The sequence below is a fragment of the Nyctereutes procyonoides genome, unplaced genomic scaffold (assembly GCF_905146905.1).
Source record: "Nyctereutes procyonoides isolate TBG_1078 unplaced genomic scaffold, NYPRO_anot_genome, whole genome shotgun sequence".
Lineage (NCBI taxonomy): Eukaryota > Metazoa > Chordata > Mammalia > Carnivora > Canidae > Nyctereutes > Nyctereutes procyonoides.
Window position 1 is genome coordinate 4,849,600 of NW_026575128.1, and position 24,837 is coordinate 4,874,436.

At 51.4% G+C, this 24,837-nt stretch overlaps 1 protein-coding gene across 1 annotated transcript in view; it reads left to right on the forward strand.

Moving 5' to 3' along the window:
* EPHA10 (EPH receptor A10) overlaps positions 1-24,837 on the forward strand; it is a 41,055-nt gene that overhangs the window by 11,602 nt on the left and 4,616 nt on the right. Inside the window, 6 exon segments of the mRNA XM_055341927.1 lie at positions 53-403; positions 13,758-13,891; positions 16,586-16,757; positions 20,330-20,438; positions 24,003-24,064; positions 24,180-24,305. Coding sequence (XP_055197902.1) covers positions 53-403; positions 13,758-13,891; positions 16,586-16,757; positions 20,330-20,438; positions 24,003-24,064; positions 24,180-24,305 — 954 coding nt within the window.

Sequence of the window (24,837 nt, forward strand, 5' to 3'; positions counted from 1 at the left end):
CTCCCTCTCCTCCCCCCCCCCCCGTCCTCCCCCTCCCCCTCCTCCCCCCCAGGGCCGCCGTCGGCGCCGCGGGACCTGCAGTACAGCCTGAGCCGCTCGCCGCTGGCGCTGAGGCTGCGCTGGCTGCCGCCCGCCGACTCCGGGGGCCGCTCGGACGTCACGTACTCGCTGCTGTGCCTGCGCTGCGGCCGCGAGGGCCCGGGGGGCGCGTGCGAGCCGTGCGGGCCGCGGGTGGCCTTCGTGCCGCGCCAGGCCGGGCTGCGGGAGCGCGCCGCCACGCTGCTCCACCTGCGGCCCGGGGCGCGCTACACCGTGCGGGTGGCGGCGCTCAACGGTGTGTCGGGCCCGGCGGCCGCCGCGGGAGCCACGTACGCGCAGGTCACGGTGTCCACCGGGCCCGGGGGTAAGGCCGCCCGCCCCGCGTCTCTCCGGGAGGCGAGGTGCCCCGCAAACACCCCGGAGCGCGGGGCCCCCGTCCCTCCATCCCCCATCCCCCATCCCTCCATCCCTCCATCCCTCCATCCACCCCCCACGCACCCGGGAGGGACTGAGCACGCGGGGGCCTGGGGCGCCTGGGCCGGAGCGGTCGCGGGGGGTCGGGGGGGCCCTGCGGGGGCCAGCGGGCGCCCCTGCTCCCCAGCCTGCGGGGAGCCCCCTGCCCCGCCCGGCAACCTGTCGCCCGCCCTGTCCAAAAATTTCACCTGGAGGACCAGAATCATCCCTCCTCCTCCCCTGTCCCAGAACACAGGGCTGGGTCCCGCAGCCTCCATCCCCGCCCAGCGGCCACCCTCTTCTCTGGTCCCGGGGAGAGGGCACAGCAGGGTCACAGTGCAGGGACCGCAGAAGGCACTGGTCACATTTCTGAGTCTGGAACAGGGACCCCAGTCCCCGGTTAGCGCTCCACCTTCCCCAGTCCCCACACTCGCTTTCCCCCGGTCTTTCCCCAGCTGGGGGGCACCTTCCTGTGCACGAAGGAGAAGTGAGACGCGTGGTTTCTGGGTCTTTTCATCTCTGAGACCGGGTGGCTCTGTGACTCTACTTCCCTGTCTCCCTGCAGCTGGGTGGCCGAGAGGTCAGAGACCAGAGTGATTTTTATTCTTGTGCAAATAGTGTGCTTGGGCGTGTGTGCTTGTGTGATTCTTTCACCTACTAGTGGAAATAAAATGTAACCAACATCGATCTCTTTTCACTGAGTTTGGCTGGTTCGTAGTAAAACTTTCTGATCTGCACACAGCTTTTATTCCTGGAAAAGAACTTTTTTTTTCTTCCAGTTACTGCTTTGACTAGAATTTCTGATAGCTCCAATATCTTTCGAAGAATCTCTCTAAGCCTGAGGTTGTACATCCATTTTCTGATTCTCGAATCTTGTCACACCTTTTATCATTTTTAGCTCTTAATCCATTTTCTCTGCCTTTTGGGAGAGATTTCCAATTGGTCTGGTTTTCTGGAATAACAGTTTTGTTCTGTTTTTTTTTTTTTTTTTTTTACTATCTCTACTGTGACTTAACATTTGCTATTGCATTTACATTTTTTAAAAATTCAATATAGAAAAAGAAAAAAAGCACCCGTAATCCCGTTTCCCAGAGCTATACAACTATTAATATCTTGGGGGTATATCCTTCCACATTTTTTCCTATCTCTGTATCCATATCTAGAACTATCTACTATAAAAATCCCTTTTGTATAATATATATGGTATGAGATTTTTATCTGGTATTTCATATTAACAGTCCTGTTTTGATATAGATGGATTTAAAAATCATGTTGAGGAGATGCTTTTCTATTTTACTAATAAAAAACTAAGCTTCCACTGATTGAGTGCTGCTCTGTGTTGGGCACGGGCACTGTGCAATATGATTTTCTACATTCATTCATTTTTTTTAATTCTTTTTTTCAGATTTATTTATTTATTCATGAGAGAGAGAGAGAGAGAGAGAGAGAGAGAGAGAGCAGAGACACAGGCAGAGGGAGAAGCCTACATTCATTCATTTTAAATGCAATGATAATCATCTTTCAAATAATGAATTTGAGACCTGAGAGCACAAGCGAATTGTCGAAAGTCACTCAGCTAGTAAGTACGCACCCTATGCTTTCAGCCCTTGGCCATATAATGCTTTCACTTTTTACTCAACTTTAAAAAAAAATTGGGAATGGATGTTAATTTTATAAAATGCCTCTTGGGATCCCTGGGTGGCGCAGCAGTTTGGCGCCTGCCTTTGGCCCAGGGCGCGATCCTGGAGACCCGGGATCGAATCCCACGTCAGGCTCCCGGTGCATGGAGCCTGCTTCTCCCTCTGCCTGTGTCTCTGCCTCTCTCTCTGTGACTATCATAAATAAATAAAAATTTAAAAAAAATTTTAAAAATGCCTCTTAAGCATCTTTCAAGATAAGTGCATGTTTTTTTCTCCTTGGACATATTGGCATGATGAATCCTACTTGTGGATTTTTCAGTGTGAGCTCTTTTTGCATTCCTAGATTATACCCCACTGGATATGAATGTATTATTCTTTTAATATTTTGCTGAATTAATTTGCTTATATTTTAACATTTTTCCCATGTGCATTTACAAAAGAGATTAGTTCTTTCTTTCTTTCTTTCTTTCTTTCTTTCTTTCTTTCTTTCATTGTGTTCTTTGTCAAGTTTTAGCATTCGCCAAGTTTTGCTGGCTTTGGGAAAGGCCTCGGGGAAAAATCTCTTCTTTTTCTCTGCTCTGTAACAGTTTACATAATATAATGATCATTCTTTGAAGGCATGCAAAACCGCTTTTGGGGCCCTGCATCTTCTTTGGGGGAAAGTTTGATGATATTCTTAATCTTGTCCATACTTCTTGAGTCAGTATTGTTAATTTGTGTTTTTGTAGCAAATATTTCAATGATCTTTTTCTTATTCAGTAGCCGAGAAATGTACATTTTAAAACTGTCCTCGGTATCTGCAGTGAACTTTGCTTTTCCTTTCTTCGTGTTATAAGCTTGAGATTTCATTTTAGGTAATTATCCTTGCCGGCAGTTTGTTTTACTGGTTATGACAAAGAATCAGTTCTTGAATCTATCAATTCCAGTGTTTTGTACTTTTTTCATTTATTTTATGGTTTTGCCTTCATTAATATCATTGTCTTGCTTTCCTTTTTTTTTTTTTTAAATTTTTATTTATTTATGATAGTCACAGAGAGAGAGAGAGAGAGGCAGAGACACAGGCAGAAGGAGAAGCAGGCTCCATGCACCGGGAGCCCGACGTGGGATTCGATCCTGGGTCTCCAGGATCGCGCCCTGGGCCAAAGGCAGGCGCCAAACCGCTGCGCCACCCAGGGATCCCTTGTCTTGCTTTCCTGAAGTCTTTTTCTAGGAGAGTTCAGTGCTTAGCCTATGAATTTTCCTCTGAGTATAACTTTGGTCACATCCAATGTGTTTTTACACGCAATATATCGCATCCTTAGTATTGTCACTTTTTTTGGAGCTAGTCATGTACCCTGCAATTTCACATACCTTTTAGAGTGTACAGTTCAGGGCTTTCTCATATAGTCACATGGTTATGCAACCCATAGTATCTAATTCCGGAACATTCTCGTCATCCCCAAAAGAAACCCATTAATAGTTACTCCCCAGCCCTCCCACCCCTCTGGCACCTCTAGTGACTGCTAATCTACTTTCTGTCTCTATAGGTTTGTCTATTCTGGGCATTTCATAAATATAGATTTAGACAATATGTGGACTTTTGTGTCTGCCCTTTTCTGGTTTGTTTAGCATGTTTTCAAGGTTTATCCATGTTGTAATGTGCATCAGTACATCCTCCCCTTATATGGCTGAGCAATATTCCATTGTATACCACAGTTTGTTTATCCGGTCATCAGCATATGGGCAGTTTTTCTACCTTTTGGCTATTATGAATAATGCTGCTATGAATTGCATGTACACGTTTCCGTAGATACATGTTTTCAGTTCTCTTGAGTATATATGTAGGAGTGAAATTGCTAGGTCCTGTGATGTTATAGAGTGAGTTGTGTCTCCTCCAAATTCATAGATTGAAACCCTAATGTGACTGTATTTGGAGATGGGACTGTTAGGGAAGTAAGGTCAATGAGATCGTAAGGATGGGGCCCTAATCCCATAGGACTGGTGTCCTTACAGAAGAGAAAGATACACCAGAGCTCCCTTGCTCTGTGTGTGTGTGTACATGGGAGGATAGCCAAGAGAGGACACAGCAAGAAACGGTTGTCTGCAGGTCAGGGGGAAAACCCTTCCCAGGAGACTATGGATATGAATCTGTAGACCCCTTGATCTGCAAGTTCTAGCTTCTAGACCTGTGCAAAAAAAATTCATTTTTTTGCTTATGCCATGGAGTCTGTAGTGTCTCATTATGGTCGCCTGAGCTGACTAAAACATAGAGTAGCTTTTTTTTTATGTTTTTGGAGTTCAATTTGCCAACATATAGCATATCACCCAGTGCTCATCCCATCAAGCGCCCCCTCAGCGCCCGTCACCTAGTCACCCAAACCCCCCACCCACCTCTCTTTCCACTACCCCTTAGAGAAGCTTTTTATCTTTTTTTTTTTTTTGAGAAACCGACGAACTTTTTGAGGAATTGCCAAACCATTTTCCAAGGCAGCTGCACCATCTGACATTCCCGCCAGCAACGTGCAAGGGTTCCAGTCTCTCAACATCATCACCGAAACTGGTTTTCGTTTTTGTTGGTTACAGCCATCCTAGTGGGTGTGAAGTGGGATCTCACTGTGGCTTGGATTTGCATTTCTTTTTTTATTTATTTGAGAAAGAGTGCACAAGGAGAGGGAGGAGCAGAGGGAGAGGGAGGGGCAGGCTCCACTGAGCAGGGATCCCAATAGGGGGTCTTGATCCCAGGACCCTGAGATCATGACCTGAGCTGAAGGCTGAAGGCCGAAGGCCCAAGGCAGATGCTTAACCTACTGAGCCACCCAGGTGCCCCTAGATTTGCATTTCTTTAATGACTAAGTGATGTTGAACCTCTTTTCATGTACTGGGTTTTCTTTTTTGTCATTGAGTTATGAGTTCTTTTTAAAATATTTATTTTCTGGATATTTGGCCTTTGTATTAGTTTTCTAGGACTGCTGTAACAAAGTACCAAACATTAGATGGCTTAAAGCAAAAGAAATGTATTGTGTCACACTTCTGGAAGCTGGGAACTGAAGTCAGGGTGTCAGCAGGGCCGTGCTCTCTCTGGGTGCTCTAGGGGAGGATCCGTCCTTGCTTCTAGCCTCCGGTGTTTGCTGGCAGTCCTTGCCCTTCCTTGGCATGCAGATCCATCTTCCAGTCACATGGCCTCCCCTCCCTGTGTGTCTTCATACTGTCTCCCCTCTATGAGTGCCCCTCTCTGTGTCCAAATCTCCCCTTTTCAGAAGGACATCATCCTATTGGATTAGGGCCCACTTGAGCGACCTGATTTCAACTTATTATCATTGAGAAGACCCGATTTCCAGAGGAAGTCACATTCTAGAGGGGCTGGGACTTCAATCTTCTTTTTTTTTTTTTTTTGGAGGGGGGGACACAATGCAACAACACATAACCACTCTTGCCAGATACATGCTTTACAAAATCTTTCTCCTACTCTGTGGATTACCAGTCACTTTTTTAAACATTCGAGATATAAGTGACATATAATATTCCTTTTGGGTGCAACGTAATTATTTGATATTTGTATATGTTGCAAAATGATCATCACGGGACGTCTAGTTAACTTCCATCACCACACGTAGTTACACATTTATTTGATGAGAACTTTTAGGGTCTACTCTCTTAGCAACTTTCAGATATACAACATGGTATTTTTAAAAAAGATTTATTTATTTGAGAGGGGAAGGGGGAGTACAAGCAGGGCGAGGGAGAAGCAGGCTCCTCACTGTGCAGGGAGCCTGAGAAGTGGGGCTCCACCCCAGGACCCCAGGATCATGACCTGAGTCAAAGGCAGATGCTTCGCTGACTGAGCCACCCAGGCGCCCCACAGCATGGTGCTGTTAACTAGAGTCACATACTGTACATTGCACCCCTAGGACTTATTTATTTTATAACTGGACATCTGTACCTTTTTCCCACCTTCCCCCATTCTTGCCTACCCCCCCAGTCATACCTCTGCCAGACACCTGTCTTTCACTTTGAGTAGTGTCTTTTTTTTATTTTATTTTTTATTTATTTATGATAGTCACACACACACACACACACAGAGAGAGAGAGAGAGAGAGAGAGAGAGAGAGAGAGAGAGGCAGAGACATAGGCAGAGGGAGAAGCAGGCTCCATGCACCCGGAGCCCGACGTGGGATTCGATCCCGGGTCTCCAGGATCGCGCCCTGGGCCAAAGGCAGGCGCTAAACCGCTGCGCCACCCAGGGATCCCGAGTAGTGTCTTTTGAACCTCTGAGTTTTACATTTTGATAAAATCTTGAGTCGCCTGTGCCTTTGGTTTCCTATCTCAGAAACCACTGTCTGGTTCAAGGGCATGAAGATTTAGACCTATGTTCTTCTTCTAGTGTTTGCCTGAATTCATTTTAGAGGATGTGTTTTTAATTTCTGGATGATATACTTTTATTTTGTTTCTGATTTTACTGCTCCACGCTCAAGGGAAAGAGGTTTGTACAGCTTTTCCTTTTTTAAAAGAACCACTGAGTTCCTCTTTGTTGTGCAAGATAGGGTAAATATTTTAATTATTTCATGGCTACTTTAAAGCAATGTATTGTTTTCGTACTGCAGTTTTCCCCCAGCTTTCTGCATGTAGAAGTTAAATATAACTTCTTGCCTTCTTCTTGTCTACTTGATGTTCTCATCCTGAGTGTGAGTCTGTCAAAATTCCTTCTGTTTACGGTGCATTTTCTTTTAAATGTTTCAGTTTTGCTAATGCACATGTAGCTTCCCCACGGGCCTCTCTCATCCTCTCCATTTTTACCTGACCCCATCCTCTTTTTCCTCTCTCCCTGTTGTCCCTTCATGGCCTTTTGCCCCCACTTCGTGGAACTGGGGTTTCTCTCATCTCCTTGCAGATGCCAGACAGTTGGCTCACTTGTTTCTCCATCACACTAAATCCTTCTGAAGAAGCTGCTCGTCCTGGAGCTTCAGAATAACTTTACTGTTCATTTATTCTGAAAGCTTTTTTTCATGAGCCCGATTTCTTGGTGTTTTCTGTTTCCTTATTCTTAAACAAGGAGATAGCTGGTGTTTGCCAAAAAAAGAAAAACAAAAGCAAAAAACAAAAAACAACCAACCAAACAAAACAAAAAAACCCAATGTGTGAATTGTCCTCTGGGTTGGTTTGTAAGGCTTTCAGCTGCAAGTAAAATAAACCTCAATCCAGCTGATGTTTGACTAAAAGTGATTTTTAAAAAAAGATTTTTTAAAATTTAATTTATTCATGAGACAGAGACACAGGCAGAGGGAGAAGCAGGCTCCATGTAGGAGCTGGATGTGGGACTCAATCCCGGGTCCCCAGGATCAACACCCTGGGCTGAAGGTGGTGCTAAACTGCTGAGCCACCCGGGCTGCCCTTTAAGAAAGATTTTATTTATTTATTAAGAGAGAGAGAGCTAGAGAGAGCAAGGGGAGGGGCAGAGGGAGAGAATCCAGGCAGGCTCCATGCTGAGTGCAGAGCCCCACATGGGGCTCAATCTCACGACCCTGAGATCATGACCTGAGCCGAAATCAAGAGTTAGACAGTTGACTGAGCCACCCAGGCGCCTCCTAAAAATGATTTCTTAGCTTACCCAAGGGTGGAGTTAGACAACGGCTACTCCAGCAGCTTCTCAGGGTCCTCAGGGATCCAGGTTCTTTCTGTCTTCCTACTGCACCATCCTTATCACGTTAGCCGGGCTCCCTTAAGGTGGCAAGTTGGATGTAGCAGACATCACATCCTCACCCTCCAGTGCAGAAAAAGAACTGTTTCTTCTCTGTAGGTATTATTTAAAGAGCAAGAAATCTTTCCCAGAATCTGTCCTCCCCTTTGCTGACTTCTTGTGGTTGGCCAGACCTGGGTTACGAGCCCGACCCCAACCATTGGCACAGGACATGAGCGCGCACAGATTATTTTAGGATGATCAGAATGAACTCGAGTTACATCGGGGGGAGACAGTAGACCCCAAATCAAACATTGGGCTCCACAGGCAGGGTAGGGGGATGTGGCTGTTGGATAGTTTTCTGGTAGTGTCTGCTGTGCTCTTGGTCCCTCTTGGGCGCTGGCCGAGTTTCATCATTGACCTGCAGCAGGAGAGCAGGTGCTTGGGCTCGGTTTTCAGCTCCATCCTCAGGATTGATCAGGCTTTCATCTAACGTATCTCTGTAGGATTGAAATGGAGCCTTCTCCTGCCTCTGTACACTGGCCATCTGATGCTTTCAACAGACGCAGTTCCAAAGAAAAATGACGTTCCTAGCCTCTTCCTATCTGGGCTGTCCATCTGTATCTGCAGGGGGCTGTGCCTCCTCCTCGGATGCCTCCTCACTCCTGCCACCTTGGACCCACGTCTTTTCTGAGAGCTACCATCTCCAGGTGGACTTAGGCTTAGAGGCCCTCCTAGGGGATAGAGGAAGGACACTTTTCCTCTAGAGCAACCATGCAGGAGAGTGATGGCTGAGCATTGTCCAGTTGACAAAGACCTTGCCTTTTTTTAAGGGTCAGACAGTGGGAGGAGGGATAAAAGGTCTTTCAAGTTATTTTTAGGATGGGAGGCAGTGTCACTCTGTGGGCAGCGTAGCCTGGGGGTTCACTACAATTGCACTTTCAATCTGGTTGCACTGGCTTTCTCCTAGGTGGAGACATGCCACTCTACGCCCCCCGCCCCCAATTCTGGCAATCAGCTGTCAAGACTAGTTTATGGTGATGTTCTGGGTTTCCAACTCTTTCTGTACCTTTGTTTTAATCAGAATTTGGGAGAGACTGGAGGTGGAGGCTGCTAGATGGTTACCATTTAAAACTAGAAGCCATATTCATGCGCTTTTCAAAGAGTGAGCTGTATATGTCCTGTCTCCACTTCCTTGCCCTGTTGCCACCTGGTATCTGCTTCCCTCAATCTCCTAAAGTCACCAGGAGCCTCCACATTGTTAAACCCAGAGGACACTTTGAATCAGAGTCTTACCCTGTCTCTTCTCAGCATATAACACTGCCAACCATGGGCTTCTCTTGTTGGTAAACTTGCATGGGGCACTTGCTCTGTGATGGGTATTGCCCTAAGCTCTTTATATACATTACTTCATAAAATTCTCATAGTGAGCCTAGGAAAATCATTATTCTTTCCATTCTACATGTGAGGAAACAGAGACTCTTGCTCATGGACCACTAGCTAATAACCGGAAGAGTCAGAAGGGAACCTTCTTAGATGCTCTCCTCCATGGGCTTCTGTGATCTCATTTGCTCCTGGTTTTCCTGCTACCTCTCTGGCTGCTCATTTTTGAGCTCCTTCTCCTTTACTTGCTTCTTAAATTAAATTCTTGTTTCCTAAAAGCTTCTCTTTCTCTGCGTCCTCCTGGGCAGCTTCATCCCATCACCCTGTGATGGCTCTTGGATCTCCATCTCACTCCCAGATGGCTTTTGTGAGCCCCCAAACCACCTATCCAGTATCTTCTCTTGGAAACCCCTCTGCTCAACACACCTAAAGGGAGGCTATGATCTTACCTCCCAGTAACTTGGCAGTCCTTGCCTTAGATCAGGCATTATTACCTTTTTTTTTTAAAGTACTGTCCATCCAACATTATCTAGACTAATGATTCTCAAAGCTATCTGCACATCAGAATCACTGAGAAGATTAAAAAGAAAAAGATGCTAATGCATGAGTCCCCCTCTACAAAGGTGATTTAATTGTTTTGGGTTGTGTGACCCGGGCACCAATATTTTTTTTTATTGTGGGGGAAATAAATATATACAATTTACCAACTTTACCATTTTTAAGTGTATAGTATGCAGTAGTGTTACCTATATGCACATCATTGTGCAACAGACCTCCGAACTCTTTCATCTTGCAAAACTCATACTCTGTACCTGTTGAACAAAAACATCTCTTCGCCCTCTTCCCCCCAGGGCCCCTGGAAACCACCATTCTATTTTCTGTTTCTAAGCTTAATTATTTTATTTTTTAAAAATTTTAAAAAGATTTATTTATTTATGATAGACATAGAGAGAGAGAGGCAGGCAGAGACACAGGCAGAGGGAGAAGCAGGCTCCATGCACCTGGAGCCCAATGTGGGATTCGATCCCGGGTCTCCAGGATCGTGCCCTGGGCCAAAGGCAGGCGCCAAACTGCTGAGCCACCCAGGGATCCCCTCTAAGCTTAATTACTTTAGATACCTCATATAAGTGGAGTCATGCAGTATTTGTCTTTTTGTGACTGGCTTATTTCATTTGGATTCATGTCCTCCAAGTTCATTTATGTCCTAGCCTGTGACAGGATTTCTTTCTTTCTTTCTTTCTTTCTTTCTTTCTTTCTTTCTTTCTTTCTTTCTTTCTCTCTTTCTTCTTTCTTTCTTTCTTTCTTCTTCTTTTTTTTTTGGCTGAATGATATTCCGTTGTATGCCTATATCACATTTTCTTTTTTTTCTCCAGCTTTATAGAGATATAATTGACACATAACTCGTTAGTGTTCATGGTGTACCATGTGAGATGATTTAGTATGTGTATATATTGTAGAATAACTACCATGAAACAGTTAACACATCCATCACCTCTTGTAGTTACCGTGTGTGTGTGTGTGCGTGTGTGTGTATGTGGTGAAAGCATTTAAGATCTCTCTTAGCAATTTTCAATTATACAATAGAGTACTGTTGACTCGAGTCACCCTGCTGTACATTAGATCCTTAGAACTTATTCATCTTCTAACTGGAAGTTTGTGCCCTTTGACCAATATCTCCCATTTCCCCCAGCCCCTAGCCCTCGGCAGCCACCAATCTACTCTCTGTTTCTATGAGTTTTGTTTTATTTTTAGATTCCACATATAAGTGAAACCATGCAGTATTTGTCTCTGTCTTTCTTATTTCACTTAGCATAATGCCCTCAAGGTTCATCCATGTTCTTGATGATGGCAGGATTTCTTTCTTTTTTTTTATGGCTGAATAGCATTTTTTTTTGCACATATCATTTTCTTTTCTTTATTCATTCATCCATCAGCAGATACTGAAGTAATTTCCATATCTTGGCTCTTGTGAATGATACTACAATGAACATGAGAGTGAAGATATCTCTTCAAGGTAGTGATTTCATTTGCTTGGGTTATATACTCAGCAGTGGGACAGAGGGAGGGGGGGAAGCAGACTGCCCACTGAGCAGTTCCGTGACCTGAGCAGAAATCAGGAGTCAGATGTGTAACTGACTGAGCAATTTAGGTGCCCCATAAATATTTTTTAATTTTATTTTAAGTAGGCTCCAAGTCCGGCAGGAGCCCAGCACAGGACTTGAACTCATGACCCTGAGATCAAGACCTGAGTTCAAAATTTGGACACAGGGGCACCTGAGTGGCTCAGTCAGTTGAGTGTCCGACTCTTGATTTTGCTTCAGGTCATGATCTCAGGGTTGTGAGACTGAGTCCTGCATCAGGGCTCTGAGCTTAGCAGGGAGTCTGGTTGGGGATTCTCTCTCTCTCTCTCCTCTCCCCACCTCACCCTTTGCCTCTCCACTTGCTCTCGCTCTCTCACTCTCCCTCTAAAATAAATAAATAAATCTTTAAAAAAAGTCAGACTCTTAACTGACTGAGTCACCCAGGCACCCCTCTATATTTTCTCCAAGAGATAGATAGATTTATTTATTTATTTATTTATTTATTTATTTATTTATAGATTTTATTTATTCATGAGAGACACACAGAGAGGCAGAGACACAGGTAGAAGGAGAATCAGGCTCCCTGCAGGGAACCCGAGGTGGGACTGGGTCCCAGGACCCCAGGACCACGCCCTAAGCCAAAGGCAGACACTCAACCACCCAGGCACCCCTCTCATTTTCTATATGGCAAATTTTACTTATTTTCTTGTTCTAGGACGTTTATAGTTACAGGTCGTACATTTAGGTCTATAATTCATTTCATGCTAGATTTTATATGTGGTGTGAGGTAAGGGTCCACTTCATTCTCTTGCATGTGGATAATCAGTTTTCCCAGCATGGTTTCTTAAAAAGAATGTCCTTTCCCCACTGTAGGCTTGGCAGTCTTATCAAAAATCATTTGACTGTATATGTGAAGGCTCATTTCTGGGCTCTCTATTCTGTTCAGTTGGTCTGTATTTCTGTTTTTATACACAGTGACAAACCGTTTTGATTATGGTGTCCTTGCAATGTTTTTGAAGTCAAAAAGTGCAAGGCCTCTAGCCTTGTTTTTCTGTCTCAAGATCATAGTGCTGGGATCCCTGGGTGGCGCAGCGGTTTGGCGCCTGCCTTTGGCCCAGGGCGCGATCCTGGAGACCCGGGATCGAATCCCACGTCGGGCTCCCGGTGCATGGAGCCTGCTTCTCCCTCTGCCTGTGTCTCTGCCTCTCTCTCTCTCTCTCTCGTGTGACTATCGTAAATAAATAAATAAATTAATTAATTAAAAAAAGATCATAGTGCTATTCATGGTCCTTTGATTTTCTATATGAATTTTAGGATTTCTTTTCTATTTCTGCAGAAAACACCTTTGGGGTTTTGATAGGACCTGAACTGAATTTGTAGGTCATTTTGGGTAGCAAGGATATTGTAACAATATTAAGTGTTCCACTCCATAAACACGATGTCTTTCCATTTATTCTTCTTTAATTTCTTTCAGCAATGTTTGCTCATTTTTTGTGTAGTTTATTCCTAAGTATTTTATTCTTTTTGCTGCAATTATAAGCGAGATTTTTTTTTCATTTCCTGTTCAGATTGTTCATTGTTAGTGTGTGGAAACACCACTGATTTTTGTCTATTGGCTTTGTATACTGCAACTTTGCTGTATTCACTTATTTCTAACAGGGCTTTTGTGGAATTCTTAAGATTTTCTCTACATACAAGATTATGGATTTTCTCTATGTACAAGATTATGTCACCCGCGGACTGAAATAACTTTACTTCTTTCTTTCCAATCTCAGTGCCTTTGGTTTCTTTCTCTTGCCGAAGCTCTCTGGCTAGGACTTCGGTACTATGTTAAATAGAAGTGCAAGCGTGGACATCCTTGCCTCGGTCCTGATCTTCAAGGGAAGGCTTTCAGTTTACCACCTTTGAGCATATTCATTGTGGCTTTTCATATATGGTCTCTATTATGACGAAGTAGTTTCCTGCGGTCCCTAGTGCGCCCAGTGTATTGCCTCTTGACCAGACTGTTAGAAGAGCTAAGGAGGTTGTTTACCTGCCTCCTGTGCTCTTTGATGTCTCCAAACCACAAAAAGTGTAGAAAGAACCTGGAGAGTTAGAACCAGCCGCCACTAGGGCTGCTGGAGGGCAGGGGGTGGGCAGGCAGCAGGTGGCTTGCCCGCGTCCCCCCCTCCCCCCAGAAGCAGAAACAGGGCGAGCTGAGAGCTGGGGGTGAGCAGCCTCCCTCCCCTCCGGTTTCAGGACTGGACAGCGGAGGCCACGCCCCCAGGAGCCTCTGGCCCCGCCTCCCACACGTACGCCCCGCCCCTTGCGTGCATGCCCCGCCCCTTGGCCCCCGCTCCACCCACACGCTCCGCCCCTGGCCCCGCCCTGTCCGCAGCCCCGCCCACTTGCCCGCCCCTGCCCTTGGCCCCTGCCCCTGCCTGCAGGCCCGCCCTTCCAGCCCCCTGCCCCGCGGTGGCATCCAGCGGCGGGATCCCGCGGAGACGCCCCCGCCTTCCTTACTTTCAGCGCCCTGGGAGGAGGATGAGATCCGCAGGGACCGAGTGGAGCCCCAGAGCGTGTCCCTGTCGTGGCGGGAGCCTGTCCCCGCCGGAGCCCCGGGGGCTAACGGCACCGAGTACGAGATCCGATACTACGAGAAGGTGAGGCGGGGTCTGGGGCGGGACCTGGGGCTGCCTTCGGGGGCTGAGGTCGGTCCCCTCGGCGCTTCTGCTTCCTTCCCTACCTTCTCTCTGCAAAAGCCTCCTTACCTTCCGTCGTGAGCAAATCCCCGGCCTTCTAGGTGGCCTCCCGCTGGGTGCAGGGCGCGGCCGCCCACCTGCTGGTCCCCCCCTCGCTCCTCACCACTCTGCAACCTCCATCGTCACCGCTTTGTATGCTGTTTGCAGCCCCCTGAGAACCTTCCCTGGGGGCTGATGCAGGTCTCCCGTGGCCAGACGCCATACGTGCAATTTTGCAACCCTATTTTATTTTTTATTTTTTATTTTTTATTTTTGCAACTATTTAAGAGAAAGAATGCAGAAATACCATATTGTTTCAAAATTCACGAAAATGTATGACCGAGGGGAGGCGTCCCCTAGAACTTGGCGGGTGTGCTGCTGCCGGTGAATGTCTAACACCCTGGCCTCCAGAGCAATGAATGAATGATGAATTCTTATTACAATGTTACTGATACACAGGGTGTGTCATACATCGTTTTACAAATAAGAAGAAAAGATACACGGTGCTCCTTATACAGCCCGCGGGTCCTTATAGGATGCTTTTCCCCATTTCTGCTGACTTCTTGTATCTCTGTTGTCAAATCTGTGGTTGCAGTTCAGCCTCGACTTGACAAATGGAGCTGTGTCCCGACCCACTATCTCTTTGCCCCATACATTTATTGTCTCTGAATATGATACGTAGAGTTTATTTATTTATTTATTTATTTATTTTTATTTTTTTAAATTTTTTTTAAATTTTTATTTATTTTATGATAGTCACACACACAGAGAGAGAGAGAGAGAGAGAGAGAGAGAGAGGCAGAGACACAGGCAGAGGGAGAAGCAGGCTCCATGCACCGGGAGCCCAATATGGGATTCGATCCAGGGTCTCCAGAATCGCACCCTGGGCCAAAGGCAGGCGCCAAACCGCTGCGTCACCCAGGGATCCCTGATACGTAGAGTTAATAGTGTTTCTCACCTTGGTGCAAATTTTATTCATCCAAGCGAAACCTTGCTTTCATCTTCAGCATTTCATGTGTCAGAACTTCACTCACCCCTTAGTGACTCTTGGGGACTTCTTGGCTGAATCAGATAATAGTTTTTGAATACTGGAAGTCTACTGAGAGCTGTGAGTTGGGGGGTGGGGCGCAAACACGAAGGAGGAGGGACTCCTGAGTCACTGCTGGATGATCTAGGGGGCAAAGGTGCCACCAGCTGAGGAGGAGGAGCAGGTCTGGGTTAAGAGGGTGAGCTTGGGTTGGCCGCTGCAGTGTTGGCACCTCTGGGTGGGCTTTGTGGGTCTGCAGCTCGAGGCAGAGGCCTGTCCTGGGAGAAGGAGCGGTGGGGCCTTTCAGCATAGGGCTGGGAGCTGAGCCGACACTGGCGGGGGGGGGGGGGGGGTTGTCAGGGCATAGAGACAGAGTCCCGAAGCTGAGCTGGCTGGGTACTCCAGGCCCTAAGGGGGTGTGAATCTGAGGGAACAAGAACCCTTGAAAAGCAGAGTCTGTACAACAGGAGCTCTGTTTCAAGGGCTGCAGGGGCATCGCCCGGAACCCAGGGACCACAGGTGTCGGAGGCTGCTCCTCACCTGCACTTCTGTGTGCACACCAGTCCTGCGTCCTCTGCCCGGGGGCTTGCTCAGGGCACGTGACAGCTGCCCGGGTTGGCAGCCTTGCCTCTTTGCTCCGCCCACCCCCACCCCCCTCACCAGTCTCAGAGGTCCCACCTGCAGCCACTGTCTCACTATCTTTCCATGGCCAGTCAGATACCTGGAAGGGAGGTGCTGATTGGCCCAGTTTCTGCCCCAAGCCTGAATACGGTGGCCACAGAACTGGGCCATGTGATGACAGGGGGCCGTGGGAGTGGCAGGGGCTCTAATAAGGTGGGAGGGCGGCGGGCAGAGACGAAATGATGGCTGCGTCTCCAGGACACAGCATCAGATGCGCTGGCGGCCGTGTGATATAGAGATAGAGCACGCAACCTGAAGGCATCAAGACGGTGTCATTCTGACCCTTCCTTGATGTGACTGTCACCTACCAAAGAAGAAAGAATTGCTGTTGTGAGCGCTGTATGTAGCCAGGCCTCTAAAGAGCCTAGCATAGCAGCTGGCAGTGAGCTGATGCTCACTCCGTGACAGTTGTCACTGTCCCCACTGTCCAGTGGGGGCCTCAGGTGGGCTCTCTACCTTTCTGTGCCGGATTCCTTGTCTGTGAATTCGTGACTTGCAGGACCTTGTGAAAACCAGATGACAAAGAGAAGGAAAAGCTTTTGTGAACCGACAGGGGCCGGGCAGGTGTCAGGCCTTTTCTCATTCCTCTGAGGCATCAGGCCCAACTCAGCCTCTGGACGGCCAGCGCCTGATGTCCGTCCCCAAGAAGGGGGTCTAGTGTCTTCTCTAAAGTTTCTCTTACTGCTCTAAGCCTCAGGGACTGTTGACTGCAGGTGGGAGCCTGGATGGAGAGAGGGGTTGGGGAGCCTACGGAAGAAACCTGTGGGGACCCTCCCCAGACTGTGGAGGGTCCTGCTGTGAGCTCAACTAAGGACTAAAGGCACTTCTCCACCCCACCCCCCCCATCATTCTCCAAGCAGCTCAGGTCTGGCCCTGGATCCAGGCCTCACATCTTGGTCCTTCCTCAGGGTCAGAGTGAACAGACTTACTCCACGGTGAAGACAGGGGCACCTGCGGTCACTGTCACCAACCTGAAGCCGGCTACCCGCTACGTCTTTCAGATCCGGGCGGCTTCCCCGGGACCCTCCTGGGAGACCCAGAGCTTCAATCCCTCCATTGAAGTGCAGACCCCAGGGGAGGGTAAGTGGTGTGCGTGAGTGGGCAGGGTCTGGGCAGGGAAAACTCTTCCCCGGATGGGGCTGGGGTGGGGACACAGCCTGGGGAGGGGGTGGTTATCTGTGCAATTAAGGGAGCCTGCAGAACGGTTTAACGACAACCTAAATAATTAATGAATTTGGAATCCACCCACTAGGGCCTATTCATGCTGTGAATTAAATGGGGGGCCTGTCCTGGGGGAGCTCACGGGGTAGGGGCTGCAGAAGCCACGTCTCAGCTGTGGTCTCCCAGCCTCTCAGGACCTCCCATGTCTTCTAGAAACATCCCGTGCTCTCTCCAAGATTCTTGCTATTTTCTTGGGAGGAGGTTTAGCCTCCTGGTCCCTTCTTGCTCTGACGGCTAGATTCTTTCCCGTTCTGCTTGTCCCTCTCAGCCGTGACATAGACTCAACCGTGGGATGCCACCCCTTTCCCCACTGGGCCTTGGAGTGAGAAGCACACGTCACTGAAGGTTGGGGACACAAAGGGGTTGCGCTACGGCCATAAACAAAACAACACAAAGTGAGGATTGCCTGCGTTCCGTGGGGGGAGTTGTATGCTACGCGAATAATTTCTCCAATAATGCTGTTACCCGGACACACGACAGAACAAAAGCTGAACATCAGATACCCTGTGCTACCCGCTTGGTCCCTTCACCTCCGTCCCCTGGCTCCTCTTCTCCCCCAGCCACCCCCAAATCCCCTTTCATGGGGAGAGATGAACTGCTTAGCTGTGGCTTTGGTGGTTTTGCCTGCTGCTAACCCTGCCCTCAGGGTCTCACCTCTATCTGCCCCGAGCAGTTCATGAAAGTATTTTCCTGGACAAAGGCAGTTCCCCCTAAGAGGCATTCTGACACCAGCTGTCAAGATAATAATTCTTTCCAACCTGCTACATGAGTCTAATCCAAGATAGGAAGAGCTCTGAGCCCAAAGGGAGGTGGAGATAAAATGTTGAGGGAGTTTGGGTTCTGGGAAGAGAGACAGCACTTCTTGCTGGAACGCCTGTCTGTGCCAGACCTCGGCCAGGTGCTGGCAGGGGGAGATTAGAGCCCCGTCTTGAAGGCTGGGGAGCATTCGACCTGTGGAGGTGGGCAGGGAAAACATTTTGGGTAGAGGAATCCCATGCGAGCAGAGGCGCCCAGGTTTGGCAGGAGCGAGGGAGGTCGGGGCAGGAGCTGGGGGCTGTTAGCTGGAATGGGCTGATGATTTCCGTTCACCTGGTGCTTCTCGGTGAGTAGACACTGCTCGGACCCCCGACCTCCTGTGCTGTGGCCCTGGCTCTGGGGGAATAGGTCTCCCGGTCTGCAGAGCCCTTCCCCCAGTGAGCCGGAACCCTAACGCAGGAGCATGATAAAGGACCGTATCAGCTACCCACTGCTGCATAACGAGTTACCCCAAGGCGAGGGGCTGCAAACCGCAGACATTTGTTCTCTGGTGGTTTTTGCAGGCCAGGCCTCTCTGGGTGCAGCTTAACGGGGCGCCACTGGCTCAGGGCCCCTCGTGCTGCGGTCATCTCAAGGCTTGGGTTCTCACAGGCTGTTTTTTGCTGGATGCACGCAGTTCTCCGCCCCTTGGGCTTCTCCCTAGGGCTCCTCATCACACAGCAACTCGATTCTTTCAGAGACTGCGAGTGAGGGACTGGGGGTGGGGGTTTCTTTTTTCTTTTTAGTTTTTTATTTACTTATGATAGTCACACACACACACAGAGAGAGAGGCAGAGACACAGGCAGAGGGAGAAGCAGGCTCCATGCACCGGGAGCCCGACGTGGGATTCGATCCCAGGTCTCCAGGATCGCGCCCTGGGCCAAAGGCAGGCGCCAAACCGCTGCGCCACCCAGGGATCCCGGGGTGGGGGTTTCTTAAGCCAAACCACCGTCTCTTTTGTCGCCTCATCTTGGAGGTGACATCCTATCCCTTTGGCTGCCTTCTATTCATTAGAAACAAGTCACTATGTCAAACCCACCCTTGAGGGACTGAATACCAAGAGGTGGGGAATCCCCGGCGCGTCTCAGAGGCCTGTCCCCGTGGACACCGTGGACACCGCATCTCAAACAGTTCTTGGCAGCTCCACCCACCTCGGGCCCGGCCAGACCCCGGTCCCATCCGCACCTCTGCAACCGTGGGCTCTACGATCCCCTCACTGACCTTGGCCTTGTTGGTCTCTGACCCTCCCTTCCTCTTCTGTCCCGTGTCACGTGGCTGTGACATCCTCCTAACAGCCGTGGGGATCTGACCTCATCTCCCAGCTGTGAGCCCCCTCCCCGCCCCCTGTGGCCCAGCCGCCCAGCCCCCCCGGATCCTCTGCTAGGAAATACCCCTCCCCTCCCCCTGTTGACCCTCGATCCCTGGACGCTGCGCAGCACCCGCCCTGCTTGTCCCTGAGCCTGGAGCCCGGAGCTGGCCCGAGTCCTGTGTCCCATGTCTCATCTGGTCTCAATGGAGTCTTCAGGGCTATGCGACATCTTCCCCATCCTCAATAGTTTTCCCAAACCGGGACCCCTCCCGGGCCCCTCCTGCCCATCCTTGCTGCCCACCCACTAGCAGATAGCATCGTCCTGTTCCCCTGGGCCAGGAACTCTGTCTGTGGCTCCCTTGCTCCCCATCACCCTCAGGATGACGTCCCGGCTCCCTGGCCTGGCATCCCAGGCCCTTCAGATGCTGTCTTGCCCCCCGGTTCCCTTTCTCCTTCCCCCGTCCAGCCTCACATCTGGCCGCTCTGGGCCCCCACGCAGCCTGTTTTCCCAGCGCCACGGGGAGGCTCTGCGTTTCCCAGACCTAGCGTGGGCACCAAACCCTTCCGGGCTCCCAGGCCCAAGGCAGATGCCCCACCTCATCTGTGAAGCCTTCCTCTCAGGCTTCAGGAAGACACGGGTGAGCCTCCGCTCAGCTCTCTGTGTCAGTTCATTCTGCAGCGAGGACTTTGTCTCCCTCCCTGGTCTGGGCACTCCTCTGGGGCAGGGATTCTGGGCCATTCATCACTGTGTCTCGAGGGCTGGCGCCAGCCTGTCATCCACATGTTGGATGGATGAATAGAGGGATGGAGGGATGGATAGATGGGCTTGAGAGCCTGGGGTCTTCGGGGCCCCTCTCTTGGGGAAATAGTTCACAGTAGAGGCTTTTGGAATCAGGTTCAAGTCTTAGGTTCACCCTTTATTAGTCGTGGGGCCTCGGACAAAGCAGGTGACTTATATCAATGTCGGTCAACCCAGCTGTGAAATGGAGACAACACGGCCTGCCTGGCTTGTTGTGATGCAGGTGCAGGTGCAACGGGGTGGTTTAGTTAAGGCCCCGGGGCACAGGATCTTAAATGTTAACTCTTACTGTAACTGCCTGCGGCTGGGAGCTCCGTGAGTGGCCGCTCCCCCTACAGAGCTACGGTGTCCAACTGAAAGGCGACAAGGGAGGCCCAGGCCTGCCTGTCCAGACCCCGGGGTCCTCTGTTGCACAGCTGGAGCGCAGTGGAGGCGCTGAGCCTGGGAGAGGAGGAAGCTCCCTGGGCCCCAGGGCACCCCCAGGAGCCTGGCCCTCTGCCTGCCTCAGCCTCCTGCTTTATCCCCAGCTGCCTCCGGGCCCAGGGACCACAACCCTGCGGTTGTCGTCACCGTGGTGACCGTCTCAGCCCTCCTGGTCCTGGGCTCTGTGATGAGTGTGCTGGCCATGTGGAGAAGGTAGGTGGCTGGTCCCCGTGCGCCCGGCTGACTCCCGGTGGGTGGGGTCCCCGTGCCCATGGACGTGTGCTCACGGCCCCGCGGCCTGTACCTGTGTTTGCACACATGCAGATTTGCACACGCCAGCATGCTGCGGTGCAGATCCAGGCCCCTCCCCCACTCCCTGCTCCTGCGGCAGCCTGCAGCTCGCTCAGCCTCAGCCTCTCTGGGATGAAGGGGATTTAGCTCCTTAACTCATTAAATGTCAGAAGGCATCGCTGAGGATGGAATCCAGCTCCGGCTGCTCCGGTGCGATTAGGATTCTCCAGAGGCGCTCAGAGGCCCCCAGCCCCTGCCCGCAAGGGATCTTGAGGCCCTTGAACACAGGCAGAGGGAAGAAAGGCAAAAATTGTGTGTGTGGGAGGGGGGAGGACAGGAGGGGGACTCATACACCAGCTGCCCCTCCCGCCACCCCCTGCAGAAGGAAGCCTACAGGAGAGTGGCCAGAGAAGGGGGATGGGAGGAGGGGGAAGGGTGGGGAGCTTGAGTTTGGTTCAGAGAAGATTCCAGTCCTTTTGCACGCAGCGGAAACCTCATGGCATGTATATCCGCCTCCTCCCCGGGGCCACACTTGGTCCCACACAGAGGTGCCCGGCTGGGGCTGAGGTCAGCAGACTTGGGGGCCAGAAGGTCTGCATGTGATGAGCTGGAGCGAGGGCGGGGAGCAGAGGAGAGGATGGCTGCTGGGGAGCCCTCTCCGCCCCTGGGCGTCTCACTGCCTGTGGGTGGGCTGCAGGGGCAGCTTCGCCTCCTGTGAAGCGCTGAAAGTGACCGAGGAGGGGAGCACCTTGACCTGCGGTGCAGGAGCCCCTCTGCCGGGGGCCAGGACAGTCAGGAGGGCAGGGCAGGAATAGGGAGCTCCTTTCTGGGGCTTAGACACCCGTATTGGGCCTGTTGGAAAAGCAGGAATGGACAGGAGCTGAGAGCCTCTTGTCCTGGCTGGGGGCTCAGGGGCTCAGGGGGGGCAGGAGGAGGCTCCTCACACCCCTCCGGGCAGGGACAGTGCAGGACAGCTGCCCACGGGCACCTGGGAGACAGGTGCGCTCAGGCGGGTAGCGTAAGCCGGGGGTCGGTCTCCGCACCTGCTCAAAATCCAATGGCACAGAAATGGGCAGGATCTGCGGGTCAGGTGCTGATGGGCACAGGTGGTGGTCCTGCGCCGCTCGGGCTGACATCTCTGAGTCCCTGCAGTACGGGCTGTGTGCGGGGTGTCCTCCTCTCCGCCTCCCCTCCCTGCTCCACGCTGGCTCATCCCACTTCTCGCCGGAGGGTGCTGTCCAGGGGAAGCTTCTCGGGTCCTCTGCGACTCCTCCATCAGCTCAGCCTTGCCCCCTCCTCCCCACCCGCCTTTCCTGGATGCTCTCCTCCTTCGTGGAGGTTCCGCCACCACTCTGGGGACTTCAGTGGCCCCTAGACGACCCGTCCCACCCCCTGGCTTCTCAGTTCTTTGGCTTCCTCATTCCCAAGGACCTTGTCTTCGTTCCACCTCCACCTTCCTCTCCCATTTCCTGCCACGGACCCGGCCATCACCCCGGGTACTGCGTCTGGCCCGTCCGCTTATGCGCCGCAGGTGGCCTGTCCTTTCCACTTGCCTCCTCGGCCATATCTGCTGCACCTGCTCCTTTGCTGCATCATGGGCCGCCTGGCTCCTGGTCCCCAGGTCCGCACACCCAGCTGTCTCTGCGCCCATCCACTCCCTTTGCTCGAGGGGAAGTGCCTTCCTCTTAGCCCTCCCTGCTGTGTTCTGAAGCCCACCCCTTCTCTCCATCGCAGGCATCCTATATTCCTTTTTTTTTTTAAGATTTATTTATTTATTCGAGAGAGAGAGAGGCAGAGAACAGAGGCAGAGGGAGAAGCAGGCTCCATGCGGGGAGCCTGACGTGGGACTCGATTCCGGGACTCCAGTATCATGCCCTGGGGTGAAGGCAGGCACTAAACTGCCGAGCCACCCAGGGATCCCCTACTATTTCTAATGTCCCCCTCTGCCCCACATAACAGCGGACACTTATGGAGTGCTTAGTAAGCTCTGCGCACCTGTGCTGTGTCAGGCAGGGCTGTCTTTATCCCGATTTTATTTATTTTTTTAATTTTTTTTATTTTTTATGTTTTGGTTTTTTTTGTTTTTATCCCGATTTTATTAAAGAGAAATCCGAGCCACCCAATCCTGCAGCTACTGAGCAGGGGCAGCTGGGAAGCCGGTCCCTGCGTGAGGCCCCAGAGCCCGTGCTGCTGACCACCATCGTGACCACTTGATCCTAAATGACAGCCTTTGCCCCGTTTCCCATCCATCTAGAAACATGGCCCTCCCGCTGTCTCCCTCCCCTGCTCCACTTTTTCTTTCCTTCGCTCCTGTGACGTCCGTCGCCACCCCTGATTTGCCTTCTGTTTCCCTTCCACTTGTCTGGCGGGTCTTTTGTGACCTCCTCCATGGCCTCTTCCTCCTCTCCACCCGGCCTCTAAACGTCGGGATCCGCAGACTTGTTCACAGTCCCACTTCCCAGGCTCTGTCCTCTTCCTGGACGATGCCCCAGCTCCTGCACTGGAGCTCCAGAGCAGACCTCTCCTCCAATACCCCCTGCTGACCTTCACGTCTAACTCCCTACCCTGCACCCCTCCCTTCTTATCCCGTGGGCTCTGCAGACTCCCATAGGCTGGGCTCGAGTTTTTCCTCTCCCCGTCCCCATAAATGGCACCACCGCCAACTGTCAGGCAACCCAGAACACGAGAGCCATGCCTACCTTCTCCCTCCCTCCTCCTTTCTGCCTCCTAGCAGGCTTGCAGCCCTGCGGCCCCAGCACCTACACGTCACTTGAGCCCATGCTCACACTGTAGGCCGACCCGCTGCCAGGTCCTGCAGGGACAACAGCTACGCCAGCGTGGTCTTCCTACAGTGCAGATTGAGTCACGGCGCTCACCTGCTCAGCGCCCCCGGGGGCTCTCCTCTGGGCCAGCGAGGCCCTGCTCAGCAGCCCCTGACGCCAGCCAGTGGCTCTGTTGATGGTGACGCAGTCCTTTGGTCCATGGCCACATCTGCCTCGGGAAGCCATCCTGGATGCTCTGGGACGAGTCAGGCCCATCTGCTATGTGTCCCCCCAGCACATCGCCCTTCTTTTCCACTTGGACCTGTGAGCGGTCTTGCCACTGACCCTCAGGGCCTGTTTCCCTGGCTAGACCGTGGCTGCCCGTGAGTGCCAGGGCCGCCCAATTGCTCACCTGTTCTCAGGCAGGCGGCTTGGGTTCAAGGTCAGGGGGTATGGATTCAGGTGCATCGGGAGTTGCAAGAGTGTGCAATTGTGGCTCCGAGTGCAACTAATTAGAAGTGTTGATCGGGGCGAGGAGTTAGGTCTGGGGCTGGCATTGTCTGTCAGCTGTGGGGAGGAGCTTTCAAAATAAGACGAGAAGGTCCCTCCGCGAGGGCACAGACCTTAAGGTTCTTGGAGGGATAAGGTGCTGCCACCCTGGGCGCTGGTGAGAGGGGAAGGGCTGGGGCCGCGTGGCTCAAAGCATGACTCTGCACCTCCCCAGGCCCTGCCGCTATGGCAAAGGAGGTCAGGATGCCCATGACGAGGAGGAACTGTATTTCCACTGTGAGTTGTCGCCTGGCCCCTCTGTGGCCCTCTTCCTTGCCGCCCTTTATAACCCCTCCCACCCCCGGGCCGACCCCCGTCCTCCAGCCCACCCTTGTCTCTCCCTGCATTCCAGTCAAAGTCCCGACCCGCCGCACGTTCTTAGACCCCCAGAGCTGTGGAGACCCACTGCAGGCCGTTCATCTGTTTGCCAAGGAGCTGGATGCAAAAACCGTCACACTGGAGAAAAGCCTAGGAGCAGGCAAGCCGGGCAGCCAGGAAGCCTTGTCCATCCCAAGAGCCCCCACCTGCCCCCCGACCCCACCTCTGCCCCCAGGCCCTCCCTCATTGCCTTCACCCCAGTCCTGGTCTGCCCAGGAGGGCCAGCTCTGCACCAAATGGGACCTGCAGCCACCAGGTTACGGGGAAGGGGATGGCGGAGGGGTCTGTGATCCTGCCTTCCTGCCCTCTCCTGGTGCCCCCATGCCCCCGTCACTCTAGCCCTGTCCCGGCCAGCCTCTGCAGGCTGCCACTGGCAGAGGTGTGGTCCCAGGTCTTCGTGGCTTGGGGAGGAGCATTTGCAAACTTGGGGACCAGACACACCTGAGTGCTAGTCCTGGTCTACACTGCCCAGCTGTGTGACCAGAGTTGCATGCCTCGATGCTCTGAACCCGTTCCTTGTCTGTAAAACGGGCACGACAGCTGCCTTGTGCAGAGCCAAGGTGGCGACTTCGAAGCCCGCGTCACATGGCTGGTACTCAGTTCACCAGGTTTGAACTTGGGGGCTCTGAGCC